The sequence below is a fragment of the Acyrthosiphon pisum genome, chromosome A1 (genome assembly GCF_005508785.2).
Source record: "Acyrthosiphon pisum isolate AL4f chromosome A1, pea_aphid_22Mar2018_4r6ur, whole genome shotgun sequence".
In the NCBI taxonomy this organism is placed as follows: domain Eukaryota; kingdom Metazoa; phylum Arthropoda; class Insecta; order Hemiptera; family Aphididae; genus Acyrthosiphon; species Acyrthosiphon pisum.
The window spans coordinates 9,119,396-9,137,912 of record NC_042494.1 but is presented as its reverse complement, the minus strand read 5'-3'; the positions used below and the strand labels follow the sequence as shown (position 1 = coordinate 9,137,912).

The window sequence follows — 18,517 nt, the reverse complement described above, 5'->3', positions numbered from 1 at the left end:
GAACTACTTATGAAAAACTTTATTTTACATTTTCAATCCATACCAATAATAATTGGAGATTTTTAACTTACAAAATTATTTTCAAATGTTCATGATTTTGTTAAATTATGACAAAATTTGAACTTAAATTACTTATAAGAAAAATGGTAAGTTTGTATCTTTAATTTTTATAAGCTGCAGTGATAAAAACTTGATGAAAATCCTTGTATTAAATTATCAAGCTACTTGATCGAAATTTATCAATATTTATAGAAAAAAACTAAAAACTTTAAATACCTACCAAAAGTCTGTAAATAGCTCAATAAATTAAAATGAATATTTTAAATTATACTATGGGTATCAATATATTTCAAGTTTCTACAGCTGTTAGTTATTTGTTTATGAATTACAACTAAATAATAAGCAAATTTTTCGATGGAAAATCGTTAATTTCCGGCAATTTTGAGAGCTTACGGTTATTCATTTTAGAGTTATCCTAAAAAAAAAAACAAAATCCATTTTGTCAAAAACTAGTGTATTGTAAAAATCCCCGTTATTTAATAATTTTTGTTTTGTTTTTCCCGACATTTTTAAAACATTTTCAATACTTTCAATTTTGACCCATCAAAAGTACGAACTAGATCCAATTTGCTGTATAAAACTACCCTCAAAGTCAATAATTGAAGCATTATCCCTATTACTTTTCGTTTACCTACACATACACTAAAAATGAAAAAAACTCATATCATTGTAGAATCAATACTTTTGTGGTTTCACTCAGAATCTAAATTACCTAGTGTCCTCGTCTTATTTGAAAAATAAAATTTGTTTTCCCTCATAATTTAAATATCTGATAATGAATTTAAAACTTAACTTTTTTAACACTTTAAATTGAAAACATACGTAAACGAATCTTCAATTTATTTATCTACAGTCAAAATATAAGTAAGTACTTATAACAATGTATAATAACAATAAAAACTTTTAAAGGTTAACATACAAAAAAATTATACACGTCTCAAAACGCTGTAAGTTTTTTAGTTATATTATTCACAATATAAAAAAGAATCCAACTGTAGTAATTCATGAGTTTCTATATAAAAAAAAACAAATTGCAGTCTTATAACTATTGTTATTCTTGACTATTGTAAAACCAATCGACATAAAAAAATAACGGTCTCGTTGAATGTTGTAAATAAAAATCTGTGATATGTTTTTAATAAAATCCACATAAACGGGACTTTCAGCATATACATGATGGTGATTTTCTATAGTACAACAAAAATATATTGAGAATTTAAATTAAGATTTAAAATACATTTTATTTGTATTTCATCAGACATAACAACATTTATAAATGAAAAATAGATTCAAGGTATTTCAATATTAGGTAGGTACATTATTGATTTTTTTCTTTTTTCATGGTTATTAAGAATTTTCTTTTTAACTAAAAGCCAGATACGATACACTTAACAACTAACATAGAAACTAAAAATACCATAGAAGAAAATATGTAACCCCTCTGCTGAACAGTTATAGGTTTCGAGTGTATCTCGTGATTGAGTAGCTAGGTTACTGTATAAATAATTGCATACAAAAGGACGATTCCAAGTAGAGATATAAGTGTATATACATATTTTTATATTTTTGGTTACAGTATTAACTACTTAAGTCGTTTTATACGCATGAATATCTAATTATGTCAATTACGTCAAAACTTAAATTTCAGGAGCTCATGAAGTATATTTGTAGATTTACGTTAAACTATTTTTTTAAATTAAAATAAGTAATAAACATCATGAGTAACCTTAAATTCAATTTTCAAATATTAGGTATGAATGTCAACATTTTTATTAATTTTGAACTACAAAATAACTTACAAATTTTCACGACTTATAAAAATATATTTTTATCACGTAATTATGATTTTTTTTTCGGTTTACAAAGAACTTAAGAAAAACCTTAAATTAGATTTTTAAGGTTTTTGACCAAGTGAAAAATGTCAAATGTCTATATAGCTCAAAAAGATAGCTCAAAAAACATCAAAATATTGTATTATGTATAGAAAATAATATTATAAAAATTTGTTGACAATTTCTTTTGTCTATGAATGTTGAGTTATACTAAAAATAACAAAATCAATTTTGTCAAAAACTAGTTTTTCGAAAACGGTATTTCCTCAATTTATTTATTTTTTGTTTTCTCGATTATTTTCAAAAACACTAGGATTTTTGAACAGTGATCTCTTGAAAGTTTCAACCATATTCGATTGTACACCTGAAACTATGCCCAAAGTTGAAAAGCAAAGCAGGTTTTCTAATATAAATCGTACAAAAAAAAAAAAATTAGAATCAGTACATATTCATTACTCACCTCAAGATCTGAAATTAGGGAAAACATTCATTTGCTGTAGGTATAGTAGATTTTGAGATCACCTCGTTTTATTGATTAGCTATAAGTTTATTGGATGTGTTGATTTTTAATTCAATAATAAATCATTCTACCTATATGAATAACGATTCAGAACGGAGACTGTTCATAATTTTTTTTGTCTATCACACCTTTTGAGATGTAAAAATATTAAAAATGCATCTATCTTCAACTTTGAGAGTAGTTGCTTGCATAAAATTGGGTATAGTTTGTATTTTGGAGTTATAATTATACTACAAATACAGCTTTTGTCATTAGTATGTACATATTGCATCATTATAAATGTTGTCAAAGAGCAAACACCAGTTAAAACCCATAAATAAATAAAACCTCTTTTATTTAAATGGAAGGTAACAATAACTACTTCATGGGTGAGATTTACTGTTATTGGGGAAAAGAAAAATATTAAATAAGAATATGTCTAGAATCGAAATCAGCAAAGTTTAAATAGGAACATAAATGGGCCCATATTCTTAATTTTGAAATTTGTAAAATCTAAATTAGCTGACTCAAGTTGTTTTAGTACAATGGATGCAAACTCAAGATTTTAGATGATTCCATTAAACGAGGAAATCTCTAAGCTTTGTAATTTGCATACACCATAAGGTAAATAAACATTTTTTAAGGTTACATAATAGATTAAACTATGCTTCAAAAAATTTTCATAGGATTGTTCGAGTTCAAATTATAGGGTTTATTATGTAGGGTCTACTGGCTTAAATATATTTAAGTAGAATTTGTTTTTATTCCTCTCCGATGTTCCTGTAAATACGACTCGAGTGTACCTGTACACATCTTAACTTCTAATATTTCATTATGAAATTTAAAAAAATAGTCTAATCCAGTTAGATACGAAAAGTGATAGTGTATTTTAACGATCTATATATAGATATGTCAATATGGTGGCAATACATGAAACAAGCAATGAAATGAGACTACTTCGACACACGGGCTGAAGGACTACTATTATATAAATGTTTTCAAGTAAGTAATCAAAACGAATTATAATATATTATGGGACTCCGTGATAAGAAAGAACGTCTATAAGAAGGGCCATATACTATAATAAAATATAAATACCGTTGAAAGTATATTGCCATATTGGTGACAAAGCGTACCCTCTTTTATATTTGAGCGTGCTCCAATTGTTATTTTTAAACAAGATCCAGACATCCAGTGTTCATTCTTAATTTATTTTCCAATTCTAAATTACTAAATTACTGGAATAATGTAGATGTAATAAAACATTCCAATTTGTAATTGTATAAATTACAATAGACGGCCAACCATGTTTTCCGGTGTTCTTATGTTTAAGCTTATATCGCTTCTCTATATTATACGTAGGTATCAACATTTAAATCCTACCAATATTACCATGGTTAAAGATTATAAACTTATAAAACTGTTGTAATTTGAAAAGGATATTTGGAATAAATGTAATCTGAAATAAGTGTAACAAAATGATTAAAATAATACAAGCTCACAAAATAGGTATAATATCTATGATAAGCATTGTTAGTATAAGCAAAAGATATAATTAACATATATTATATTATATATATTATATGGGTTAGTTATGTGCGTATAAACTAATTTAACGTAGCTTGGTTTGGAGCGTTGGAAATAATATATGAAATTCACTACAGGGTTCAAAATCAGGTACATTTGTGTGTGTGTGTGTGTGTGTGTGTGTGTGTATGTGTGCATCTAAATAAAAGCCATGTCCGTTCTCGTGGTACATTGACATCGCGTCTTCTGATAATTTGTCCTTAAATTATATGTCAACATTACCATTCATTATAAATACTTCTAATGTACTTCTAATCATATTTTCTCTTTTTTGTATTAATAAATAATAATGTATGGTTTTTATATTATATGAGAGCGTATCGTATGTGCAATATGTATCTGTGATTTAATGTTCTCGAAAACAACGAATGAAAAGTGAACGGCCCAAGTATAATATGTAATTTCGAAGCCCCCGTAATTACATCGTAAGTAAAGTTTAATTATTGAAATATTGCCGAAAGACACGGTTGGATATTTTCACAGCGGTTTTTTTACGGTAACAGTTCTTACATACACTATATACGTATTATTCATGTCAAAATAATTATAGTCATTATACTTGTGTTGAGTGTAAACCGTGTTAAGATCAATTTTTTGATATAAGTCTATATAAAACTAATTTTTTTTTTTTATTATTGTTATTTTATAATACACATAATTAATATAATTGCAATTTTTTTTGTGGTACGAGGGTACAATTATGTTGTCATTCCATATTCCAGTCATATTTTTTTTGAATTATGTAAATGATACTTCTAATTTTGAAGTAAAACTTCTTTCTTGAGGTGTGAGTGGAAAAAAAATCGTAACGAAAAATGAAACGATACGTTTGTTTGTTTATTTATATATTATGTCCATAGCAACCATTAGAATATACAAATAGGGGAATGGAGTGGCTGAGCGAACTAAGGCGTCGGTTTTGAAGCGCACCGACGCCGGTTCAAAGCCTCGGCCGCGGGTAGCATTTTTCTTCGGGTAAGTCACGGTGTCCGGAGAGAAGTGCCGCCATCTCCAAACGGGTATGGCAGATACCTACGGGTGCCCACTACAAAAATCTGCCAAACTGTGTAAACGTGTTCAAACCTACAGTACCCTCCCACGCAGTTAAAAACCACCCAATGGCCAAAATTGCCGTGGGTTAACATTAAAAAAAAAAAAAAAACAAATATGTCCATCGTAAATAACATATTTTTATATTGTATTAATTCTTCTCACTTCTTCTTAATTCCCTTATAATTTATATATAAATAACCTGAACTACTTTAAACTTTTCAAATTAAAATATGTGCATATATTTAGCATAAACTAACTAATGCTTTTTTATTCATCTTATTATTATTTCTGACATTATGAGTTTATTCTTCACATGATAGTAAGAACCATAATATTTACCTAATCAATGGCGGATCTAGAATTAATTTTTTTTAGGGGGGGGGCATTGTCTTTTCCCAAGTTTAACGACACTTATATTTAAAATTGGCCAAATTTATTAACCTAAATGCTAGGCCAATGCACTAAGAGGTATTTTGTAAAATGAAGCGAACAAAGGAGGACTAGAATTATTATTTAGTTGAATATTTATTTATGATTTTATTAGCATATATTATTAATATAATATACTAAATATGCAATATAATATTATATTATTATGAGTTTATAAATTTAATATAATTTAAATTATACACTAATGTATAATAAATAATAATAATACAGTATGAATTTTAAACTTTATTGTAAGCAAATGTCTGTATTTTTATTCGATTTTACAAAATAACGCGATTACCTTTATTAATTTGCAAAACAGTGTTAATTTTCCATTAAACGCCATTTTCAACTTGATTGAAATTGCATAAATATGCTCTTTTAGTATTATTTATTATTTACACTTTTTATGTTTTTTTTTTTTTTTTAGTGGGTTATTTAAATTTAATACGTTTTATTTCATTGCATTTAATACTCTAACAATATGTCATATAACTATATAATAAAAATACAAATTTTTACCATTTTTTTATCATTATAATTATTTTTGGACGCATTCCAGTCAGAAACAGATTTATAAATCGTAATTACCTATAAACACCTCATAGTCGAAAAATATAAACTAGGTACCTAAAAATTGAATCATTTTCACTGCAATAGTCATTAGAAATTCTCAAAACAGTGGAATATATCGAAAGAAATAAGCATAATTTAATCAGGCGTGATTTAATTGATATAATGTTTGTCTATGATATTTTAAATAATAATATAAACTGCCCAGCTATTTTAAATTTAATTGGATTTAGAATCCCTAGTAGGTATACACGTAATAATGATTGCATACACCTAATTTTAATACAAATAGTCGAAAAAATTCATTTTTTTCAAGAGAAATTATTAACGCCGATAGAATCTCCATAGTCTTGGATTTTTTTGTCTTGTCTCGCCAAGCATTTAAAGCTAAAACTTTGTTATTTTTAAATCATAGTGCCTAAATATATATTTTATAATTTTTGTTTTATAGTCTAAAATTTTGTTTTTGTATTTTTTACTATTTTTACGTTTATTATTATCATTTGTCTATTGTTTTCATATTGTGCCAATTCATATATAATGTTTTTTTTCTTTATTTGTTAAAGGGCTTTGGCCCGTTGATTTTATATAAATAAATAAATAATACAAAAAACACTATCCTCATAAATTTACTGACCACACTGAGAAGCTTAGAAAATGCTACAGACATTATAAATCGCATGCAACATAAAACATTATAAATAGGTACCTACAAAATAAAAGAATAAACATAGCATTTATTAAAATACCAGGACTTTAGAAATATACAAGAGAACCAAGATGCTTAAAAGCTAAAAAGCGTACTAAGACGCTAAAAGCTGAGCAACAAAACTCAAATCATATTTAAAGCAAATAAAATGTAAAATTTCAAGTAAAATGGCAAACTCACTGGAAAAATAAAAAACTAAACTAACGGAAATCAAACAATACACGAAATGTAGAATACTGAATAGACTATGAAAAACGAATAATCTAAAATAACATATTTTTTTTTTAATGGCAAAATGAGATCCACCCATATGTTAAACCTGCAGAGTTACCCTAACTCCTAAATTTCACACACATACTGAAGAACTCAGCAATTTTACAAATTCTAATATCTTAGATGCAGCGCTGGAATTGAATCCGGAACATAACCAATATATTTTAATATTCTTAAAAAACGACTAAAATGCATGACATACCTAATTCAAAAAAATTGTATTTCATTAATTACACAAAAATATATAATACATTATTTTACTATGAAATATATATACAGGTGGCACAGCCCTGATCAGAGACATACAGTGTCCCATACTACATCAACTCAAATTAATGTATGATAATATGACATAAGGTAGTTCAACGGTAAAAAAAAAATGATTTAATTAAAACTCAGGTTTGCCCACAAGTATCAACATATTTTTTTCTGCTTTTGATTTAATCATAAAATAAAAACACGTTTTTGTTTAAATATCTTTTTCTGTACTACCCACGAACCAGTATGCAAAGGGGTTTTTTTTTATATATCAAAACAAGATTACCTATATCGCTTATTTTTATCGGACAAGTATATTTATCTTAACAACTATACACATATTTGTTTTTACAATAAATTATATAGTTTGATATTGAATTCCGAAGTAGTGTGCTCCACCGTTCCTACAGTGACACATAAGTGTTCTCATAAAATAAATAATATATCAGATGTTGTCAATAACGTGTGTAAAGTCGATAAGAATAAATAAAATGGTATTTAGTGTCAATATAATATGCTTTGTATAATATTTATTTATCATTCGATTTATTTTTCAAGTTTACCATTACTCCCACACTAATAATGATAATAATATGTGCACATAGTATATAGACATATTTTGTTAACTTAACACAATATAAAATAATAAAACAGACGAACGTTTCGAAATTTTTTTTAGACTTTTATACGTGAACATAAGTGCTACACAAGTTTTATCGATTACTGTTTGGAAATAGTTTTCTGACCGAATGAAATTTAATTTTCACGTCGTCAATGCGATAATATTAATACTCGAAACCCTAGCCCGTTGAACCGAACAAAAAACACACGACCGTGCCACCGATTACTATATTTTATTTATTTGCTTAACGTCCGAAATGGTCGATTTTTTTTTCCCACCCTAATAATATCGAAAACCGCACAACATATTAATAAATTATCGAATGGGCGGTAGTAGCTCACATAATATATTATACACAATGATATGCGTTTTACACGAGAACAAACATTTCATTTCTGGCTGTCTGTATTTCGGTCATTATAACGTTACGCTCGACACGACGAGTAGGTACACGAGAGAACAGGCTAATTTATAATGCAGTTGTCCTGTAGAACGGGTGTGCGTGGGGGATGAAAAGGAATTAATTCGAAAAATCTCGTCAAATATTTCAGGATTAGTTTTACTTATGCTGTCGTCTATTTCTCTTTGTAGACATTTTCTTAAAGACCATTAAGCCGATTGCTTTCACCACCCACCTCCCGCTGAACGGCATTGTTCACCGTTGTGGCTCGCGAACCACATCAATATAAAAATAATATATTATATAGGTAGATACTTGCAATCGTAGGTTAGGTTATTAGCCAGTACAGTCATTCTTGTGCCCACACTCGATTGATGTAGGTATTTTATTAGACCTTTCATGCCCAACCACCGGTTGAACATGCACACTCTGCCAGAAAAATAATATTACTATTATACTCATAGATAATATAATTTACATAGTACATACTACATATGGACAGATTTCAATTTTCCTAAAAGATAAATTCAGATCAAACAACAACAGTATAACATTGGATATTTTCAATTTTTTCTCAGACCATTATCGAAGGCTTACGATCAAAATACACCACGTGCTGTTTCGATTAGTACGCCGCTTTATAATTAATTTCAGTTGTAATGACATCCATTAACTAGCGACACACATGTTTCCTTCATACATAACACCTTTTCTGTTGCGTTTTTTTAAGCAATTACATAATATATACTATAAATTTCTTCTTTTTTCGCTAAATGGCACCACTAAAATATGTAGCGAACCCTGATGGTATTATGGCGTAATGTATATACCTATATATATAATATGTTATTTTTGTGTTAACACAATGGCCTGTTTAAACTTCTCTGATTGATAAAACTATATATATATATATATATTATTAATGAGATTTTAATTTTTAAATTATTATATCTCAACAATTACAAAAAGAAACAAAAAATGTATACCATATATAAAGTGACAAGGTAAATCGGAAAAGGATAAGATCAGAGTGGATGAAATGGGAAGTGTAATTTTGTTAATTAGGGTAGTTAGAGCCAATAGAAGAGGGTTTAAAATAAATTTTAAATCTTCTATACATTTTTTGATGACGTGGAGAGGTTCATTGACTGATGATGAGTTGGCTGTGGCTTTGGCATATGATTTCGGTTTTTGATTTGAGTTGTTCCAAACTATATATTATATGAAATAAAACGTAGTCTATCGTAGATAAATAATTACGTTACAATTATAACTATGATAATTATTATGTGAACGAATGAAGACCATCTCTGATTCTAAACTAATATGATAAAATTTCTACGAGGCCCCGTCAACGTTCAAAATCATTCATTACCGTATTTAATGTATCTACGTACAACGCATTTGATTATTTTAAGTGTGGATGTCTCATTTCAATAGAGGAATGTAGGATTGAAGTAGTCCATAGTCTAAAGAAACATGACTTGCATAACACAGTTGTGACTCGACAGCTTGAAATTTAAAGGGGGAAAACAATTCTAGTAATTAAAATTTCCAAGATGCCATAATAACCAATTGGGTAAGTGTTATAAAATTTGAAGAAGAATTTTAATTTTATATATCATTTTTTAGATATTAATTTGTTTATCTGCAGTTTACCACTTATCAAACTATGTTTAATGTTTATCCCAAGGCTTATTTTTTTTTATCATGCACCGTACCTACATTTTTTTTTAATAGATTTATACGCACTACTAAAAAACCCTTAAAATAAGCCCTGGTTACCCAAACTCAGAACAAAGTGAATGTTATAATAAAATATGTATAAATTATACTATATACGTTTATTAAATTAAACGTTTATTACGATGTAACAATAGATGAAACAAAAGTATCTAAGATAATTTTAAAAGAATAAGTGAAAATTTAAAAAATGTAGGAACCCTTTGGAGTTGACGCAGCTACTAACTAGTAACTACTGACTATTAACACACCCTTAAGGTCTATTTCGAGATAATAAATTCTCAAATTTAGTAAGAACCTATATTTTAGTATTAATGGCTTTTTTGGATGTTTCATAAAAAATCTATGTAACTTAAATTGGTAATTATTGAAATTTTCAAGTTATGTACTAATATAGTTAGTTAAAACTTAATCGCATCCTCTATTAATCTTCCTTATGATCCATTAGGTAGTTATAAATTATAATATTTTAAGTGTTTGGAATCAACGAACAATACTCCGAGAAGTGTCAATTATGTATACTTTTATTTAAATATTATATTATATTGTGGGCGCCTTGTTATTCACGATTATTATAGGTAGATATTTAACATAATTAACATACATTAGTTTACACTAATAAATAAATCTAAGAATTACTTGTTAATAATATTTTTTTTTATGTAGAAATTAGGTATATTATGAATTATTTTCTGTTGGATATTTTTGAGTTAGTGGTTGTAATAGTCGTGGTATTACTACCATACTGTTCTGTGTCCCATTTTGTCACCTGAAAAAAATATGTAATATTTTGTAATCAAGGATAACTACTAATATTATTATGAATTAAAATAGTGTTTTAATTTTTTTAACGGAATCTATTAATAAAAAACCAAAATGTATTATTTATATAACATTTATCACATGATGTTATTGCCATATAGCGGAATGACGTAACAAATAATGAAATAACAATAGGATTTGTGTGACACGTGGCCACGTGACCTACCTGATGACACAAAACACACGTGGTACTTCAATTTTAGATTCTAAGCGGAGTAATGAATGTATTGATTTTACAATGACGTGTGTTTATTATTGTATTTACGTGTCTATAATCACGTTTTGGTACTGTAAAAATAATTAGATTTTTAACTCCAAATATTTTTTCTACTGGAAATATGAGTCTAGTTGATACTATGGGGGGGAGGGGGGAAGTTAGAATACCCAGTACTTTCCAATAATGAAGAAAAACAAAAAAATAAAAATAAAACTAGAATTTTTTACGTATTTTATCATATTTTATAAGCACATTGACACATTTGTTTTATAGCTATTTCCTATTATTTTATACTACGAACCTATTCAACGTTTTACAGTAAGGTAGAAGGTGATATTGAATCAAAAGTTAATAATAAACAATGTTTTATGCAAAAATTAAACCAACCTACTGTAAACTAATATTATTAGCAATAGGTATCAAAACCGTCTTCGCTCAGAATCGTTTTTCCTATGCAATGCTATTTTATCATTGAATTAAAATTTAACACACTTACGTAGGTACCTACTTACAATAGAGTGACTAAATTACGAGGTACAAACGACTCCCATAACTGTATATTATAGAGTGGCTACCTATTTCCTCTCTTTGAGCTTCACTGTTAACAGTATTATATATTATAAAATGTTACAGCAATATATTTTTTTCAAACTTGACTTTCTAAGAAATGTTATTTTTGACTATTATTAATTTTATTGTTACGTCACTCGTATATGAAGATCGCATTAGCCATGCCCCATGTCTATGACAATGTCGAACAGAGCCCAGAGGTTCAACAACGATTATACCAATTCAAATAATTTTTAAACGACGTTTTGTGCATTACATATAATATAGTGTCTCTTGGATAAAAAAAAAAATGTAGGACATGTTTTGTATATACAGTAAATTGAGAAGTGTTTATTCTATAAACTTTAGAGTGCAAAAAAAAAACAAGGCATCGTGTTTCTGTGTGGATTTTTATGTAACTAAAGGTAAATATATTACTCGGATTTCAAATCTAGGTCCACTTAGAGTTACTCGACTAACTGCTATTTTTATTTCGAGTATATTTTGTCATCTTGACACCACGTGGCTAACATTCGTCAATATTTAATTATTTTACCAGGTTTACAGAAAAAAAATGCTTTTCCTCATTGAATAGTTCACGGAGATTCAGCTAGTCAAATAATTAGTATTATAAAATTTCTCGTAAATTTGTTTAGTTGAAAAATCTGAATGTTTACCGCAATAATAATTAAGTACTTAAAAGATATTTTAGTGGGTCGAATAAAATTAAAAAAGTCCATAGAATATTATTATTTAAGCAATAGTACATAGGAAAATAAAAATTTAAATACTCGAAAGTACCTACCTATAATTTCAGACTGAGCCTCTGATGTTGAATAAATGTTGTATATGATTTAAATTGAAATGCATATAAATATATAATATTATAGTATAGGTCTCGTAGAGTCTTTTAAAATCATTAACGTATACAATTATTGTATACTAGTCATAAATCATAATATAAATTGTAATATTGTTCGTATTTACTTCAAAACAATTGTATAATATTGTAATGAAATCAGTGGTTCGTGACTATACAATAAATGTGTGTTTTAGATTTTCTTTTTGTTTACTTTCTCATTATCTCCCTTAATCTATCGCCCTTCTTACCAGCTAAATGTTGGCAGTTGTTTTGTACTACTATTATCTAAGATTGATGGATGCATGTTTTATAAATTGTGTTCGGTGTTTCCATGGTAGCTGCAGATAAATGGCGAGGGCCTTAATTTTCAATTTTGTACATGTAGTATAAAATTAAAACTTGTATCTCTAAACTAAAATGTTTTTGACAACGCGCTATGGATTTTATTTATACCTGGGTATTTGGAGATAGGTATACAATAAACATCTATAAGCCACTTATATTTATTCTCAACACAAAATAAAATACGTTCAATGACGCAACTGCACATTATCAGTCTATTTTCGAGGTAAATTACACCCTATTTACCGATACAATTAATACATCACGTGTTGCTCAAATATGGAGGTCCGCGGAAAAAATTACTTTTCAAATATTGTAATTTTTGATGAGGAATAAAACGATATTTTCTTTAGTTTTTTGATTCTACCTTTCCATTATTTTTGGATAAACATGTAGTAAATTCAATTTTTATGGCTCTAAAAACTTCCTAATGAAATTTCCCTACAAAAATAAGAATCAGTGATCCCTACCATACATCATAAATATAGAACATTTTATTACTTTCCGTTTAATTTATCATAATAATTGTTTTTAAATTTATATTTATATTTATCACACCCATTAAAAAACGAGTGTGTTACGTCATCTATAAATCATACCATTGTTTCTATAATCAATGATTATGCTAATAGGTACACGAATTTGAGAACTTTTTCAAACAATTTCACGTAAAATATTTGCTTTTAATTTTTAAACACAAAAATATGTATTGTGGCCTACAATATAATGTCTCATGATCAGTAGACAACTCGAGTGGAAGAAAGAGTACCTAGTACCTAGTGTCCTATTGCATACGTTAATGTATAGGTACAGTGGTACACTTATTACATAATTTGTAAATTATATACGTATACATGTCTGTGAGATACAAAACAAAAATGGGACTGTACCGAGTGCACACTCACCAAGATTTTATTGATGTAGAGCTCGTATGGTATGACGGTGCCACCTGCAGCCGTTTCGATGGTGGCGACAGACATCATTTCTTCTAGTTCTTCGTCTTCGAATGGTTCTCCATCGTGACGGAGCGCCGACTCCATGCACTCACGGCTTACGGTGCCGATCCGTTCTGGGTCCAAGGCCCGAAAAGCGCTAAGCAGTTCAGACGCTGACGCCGGCTGATATCTGTTGTAAAATAATGTCACAATGTACCTTTGTTATAATTAATAACGTAGAAGCATGGGTTGCAGTGCATTGTATACCATCAGGGACATAATATATTTTGGGTTTTATATTCTGGTTCTCAAATATATTTTCAGTGGTTTCTAATTCCAGTATTGAACTGTAAAACGTACTCTAAATCAATGGAATAAGAGTGGAGAAGGACGTGTCGAAATTCTGTGGGAGGGAAAAAAAACTAATTTTTATGGAGCGAGGATATTTTGATTGATTATACCGGTGTCATTTTAGCACGGTGTCCTTTTGTGTACCAAAAATAATGGTAGACCATTTTTAACGTCACAATCTGTTATTTAAAGTATACTTTGTCTTCCGTATATTTTCTTACAAAAAATACATACTGATTTTATTCTGTCTTAGAACAAACATAAATAAATTATAATTAAATTGTATAGAACAATAACTTTACTATAAAGTTGTAGACGTCTGACGTGCTAAAATCAATTTTAGGAACTTTAGTTTATTGGATCCAATTTCAATCAATTATACGAGCACAGAATTATAACAAACAACTATTCTGAAGTAGTGAAGTACTATACTATTATATTATAGAGTAATTATTTGCACAGCTAGGAGAGGTTGTTTTGTTTCAAGCACAAAAATGAAAAAAGAAACTCCAGATTCATAATATGCATAATATATATTGCATTATAATATTGTATGTTCATTGTTTAATGCTAATTATATATCAAATATATAGTATTTGTAAAGGTCTTGTATTTGTGTCAATAAACAATGGTGGCATCGGAAATCCATAGGAAATTAGGAAACTAGTTCACTCAGTGTCACCGGTTCATAATGGAAAAAAAGGTATAAGTACCAGTATAATATAAATTTAATTTGAGATGAAATTTAGTAAAAATGGATTTTTTTTCCCTCTTAACATTGTAGTTTATAATAAATTCATTAAAAAATATGTATGCAGCCAATTAATCACTGAAGGTTTCAATGTGTTCATTTTCTGTTAATTAATTTAAACCCTAATATATTTATGCAAAGTAGCAGAAAGTGAGTAGATATAACTAATTAAATACAACGAACATATAAAATATTATATTGTCTGTAGAGTATGTAGTTGATTAAAAACTGCGTTTTTTTTTAATTCTAAGTACCGTTAAAAATAAACAACTGATATGCAAATGCCCGACACCAAATACATGAAACAAAAATTAAAGTGAAATAGTTTTCATTCTCGTACCTACACCTAATTATAATAAATTTTAGAATCTTTGTAAAACTTGCGTATGAAATAATATACTGTCATTACAATTCAATAGATACTGATTTTGAATTTTCCGATAATAAGGTACTATAATTATACACGCTTATCACGTCCATCCTTTTCTCATTTCACGTTCTAAGTGTTGTCCAATCATCAAAATATGCTTAATCATCATTCTACACCATTACCTATATTGCATTTTCAAACATCAACAACATTAAATAATACATTCGTTTATTGTTTAGCATGCACATTAAAATATCACCATGTACCCGATTCCTTCTCACTTGTATTCACTGATAGCATTTTCGACATATGGTAAAAATGCCGCCAGATGTACGGTACCGGTCGCTTCGTGATCTTCAACGTTTACAGCAAGTTCTCTCAGGTCGGCTTGCGAAGGTACATAACCTGTGATATTTTTTAATATACCACATTACTTATGAAACTATTGATCATATTATTATTATATTAACACAATGATGTAATCTAATAACTTTCAAATATTTTATTAATTATCAGCTAATTCCAACGGTCGAAATTTGACCAGAAAAATCATTTTAATTGTAAAATAAACACGCTCTAAAATATTGCGTTTCTTAGCACACACAGAGTTCGGTACCGACGTTTGTTGTTCTAACCCTTTTATTCGTATGAATAATTTATTTATATGGAACAACTATAATTTTGTTTAGTTATATAAATTTTTTAGGTTATTACTTATTATGTTATATATTTTGTGTTACCAATTACCATAGTATGACTACAAAAGGTTTTATTTTACTATGTGAGTGTTTATATTTTCGTATTTTACCTGCCTCAACGGCCACATAATATGAATACATTTTTTTTATGCAACTCTACTCGATAACACTTTTATATACCAATGATATATTATCTATTTATTCCCTTATATGTATTGGTAAAGGCGGAGTTATTGATACGAAAAAAAAAATGCTCGCGTATTAATATATAAATCCATCACACGAACCACTGTTTAGCGATAAATCATAAAAGTATAATAGGTATGTGTATGAACTTTACTTGATATTCCATATAATGTATGGCTTTTAAAATGTATAGTACCGCATTACCCCTATAGCCCGATCTATGGCCCAAAGTCATGTCAATGACTGCGCATACGTTCAACGTTATAAGATTATACTTGGACCAATATTAAATCTATAACACCGATTGTTTACATTCTACATACGTCTACTCTACATACCATAAGTTTTCAATCAGTAAACAAAAGTTAAGGACGTCGCATGACAAGGTGGATCAGTGGTGTTTACTGACAGCTTAACACCGTTTCGTTTTTACTCTAGATATATTATTATATCCCTGTAAGTCGTCTCAAGTTCAAATTTTAATCATACTATAATTTTTACTCAACACTATTCATCAAAAACATCTGTATGAGCTTTAAAATAATAAACCTAAAACTAGTGTGGATAAGTAATTTAATTATATTAATACCTACTGATTAATTACTTTTATACTTTTACTTGAAGGTTCTATGATTTCAAATATTATTTAACACCTTTCATAAATATGACAAATTAGCAGATAAGTCTTTTAAAACTAAAATACTAAAACGGTTTTGTTCAAATAGTAAGTAACATAATTTTAGCTGTATAATTGGTTGACATAAATTTTTGATTTTGAGTAGAACAAGACAATTTTTTTCTAATAACAATTAAAAATACTTAAGAATACATTTTTAAGTCTTTGAATATTCGATCAAATCAGAAAATTGTATGGCATTACGATATCAAATACATATAATCTACTTTTGGGTAGTTTGTAGTTGAATATTTCATCTAGTAGGTGTTTGGTGAAGTGTGAGAATTTAAAAACGGTCAATTCTTTTTAAAAAAGTTGAGAAAACCTAAAAAAAAATATCGGAAGAAGGGAATATTTAAGCACTACAGATTCAAATCTATATATTTTTTGTTAAAGTCAAAAACGAATAACCGTAATTACCTTCTTAAAATGTTGATTAAAAATCTTTATACTAATATTTTCTAAGCATAACAACATTTTGAAAATTGGTGTTTTTTTGATCTATTAATCATATTATACATTTGAAACTTAAAATTGTTTTTTCTATATTATTTCGACAATTTTTAATAACAACGTATGATTTCTTTTTCATATTTTCAACCCTAATATTTTTATGAACCGTTTAGGCTCTTTGCTGTCAACACCTACCTATTTCTTTCACACTTCCCTTGTTCTTTAAAAATATTTTTAATTATTTATAAAGTTATATAAGGTAACTATTTAAGTATTAAGGTGCCTAACTAATCTGTTATAAAATTCAATTTTTATGAATTAAAATTATCCAGAAAAATGTTCTTCTTAGAAATTGAAACAAATAACGTAGGTACTTATATTGTTATTTAAAAAGTGAAAACTACATTTACACGGAAAAAAGATGTTTATTGTTCAAAAATCTCCTCGAAGCACATAATAATACGATGTGGTCTCTACTATCCTACCACAAAATGTCTCTCTAGTATCCCTCTACCGATCTGCAATACCTAGCGTATGTATGTGTCTACTACCTTACCCAAGTAACGGAGTACTGTGCCCAGTTCGCGTACATCAATGGTCCTGTTGCCACTATGATCGAATATGTCAAAAGCGTCAGCAATGGCTGCGGCCGTGCAAGTTGACGTCGCCGAGGACAATGCTGAGGCGGCCGTTTGCGAACCTACTCCGGTGGCGATGGAAGCGTTTGGATGTGCCGACGACGACGTAACAACCGAAGTGGTTGTCGTTGCAGTCGTAGTCGTGATCGTAGACGTGGTCGAAGACGCGTCCATCATAATATTATATTGTTGTGTACGTTAACTTCAACGTATTGTGACTGTTCTGGTCACGGCAGATGTGTATTGCGACCCAGTCGCTGCTTTATCGATCAAACATTACGAGACTCCATCACTATTGAATTCATTTGTTCGTAATCGAGTTTAGTAGGTACGCTTACCACTACCAAGCTATAGAGACTATGCCGTTTTCCGTAACAAAAAATAGAAATATTATAGTCATACATTTTACATGGTACAATAAATTTCGGTTGATACCGTCGGTGGTAATTGTAAAAATATAAATAAATGATAAAACTTATCATGCTTACAATAATAATGTTAATCATACAGTAATGTTTTGAATTATTAAAATATTACAGTTTTTTATTGATAGTAGAAAAAACGTATCTTTCTCTCCAAACACTCAAGATCAGTGCAGTGTCATATAATATACTCTGTACATATTATAA

General features: G+C 28.5%; 1 protein-coding gene across 1 annotated transcript; it reads right to left on the bottom strand.

The window, feature by feature from the left end:
• Positions 1-10,667: 10,667 nt before the first annotated feature.
• LOC100162575 (dynein regulatory complex protein 8-like) lies at positions 10,668-18,282 on the bottom strand. The gene is made up of 4 exons (XM_001949060.5): positions 17,807-18,282; positions 15,519-15,642; positions 13,736-13,955; positions 10,668-10,807 (listed from the first exon to the last, which is right to left on the bottom strand). The coding sequence occupies exons 1-4, from the start codon at positions 18,063-18,065 to the stop codon at positions 10,724-10,726; spliced, it is 687 nt and encodes a 228-aa protein (XP_001949095.4). The 5' UTR covers positions 18,066-18,282; the 3' UTR covers positions 10,668-10,723.
• Between the last annotated feature and the right edge of the window lie 235 nt (positions 18,283-18,517).

What these genes read in the sequence shown, in the direction of transcription:
- LOC100162575 (XM_001949060.5), bottom strand. Translation starts at nt 18,065, where the DNA reads ATGATGGACGCGTCTTCGACCACGTCTACGATCACGACTACGACTGCA. An exon ending in AATGCTATCAGTGAATACAA is followed by an intron (nt 13,956 to 15,518) that starts GTGAGAAGGAAT and finishes ATTTTACAACAG; the next exon opens with ATATCAGCCGGCGTCAGCGT. An exon ending in TCTACATCAATAAAATCTTG is followed by an intron (nt 10,808 to 13,735) that starts GTGAGTGTGCAC and finishes TATTTTTTTCAG; the next exon opens with GTGACAAAATGGGACACAGA.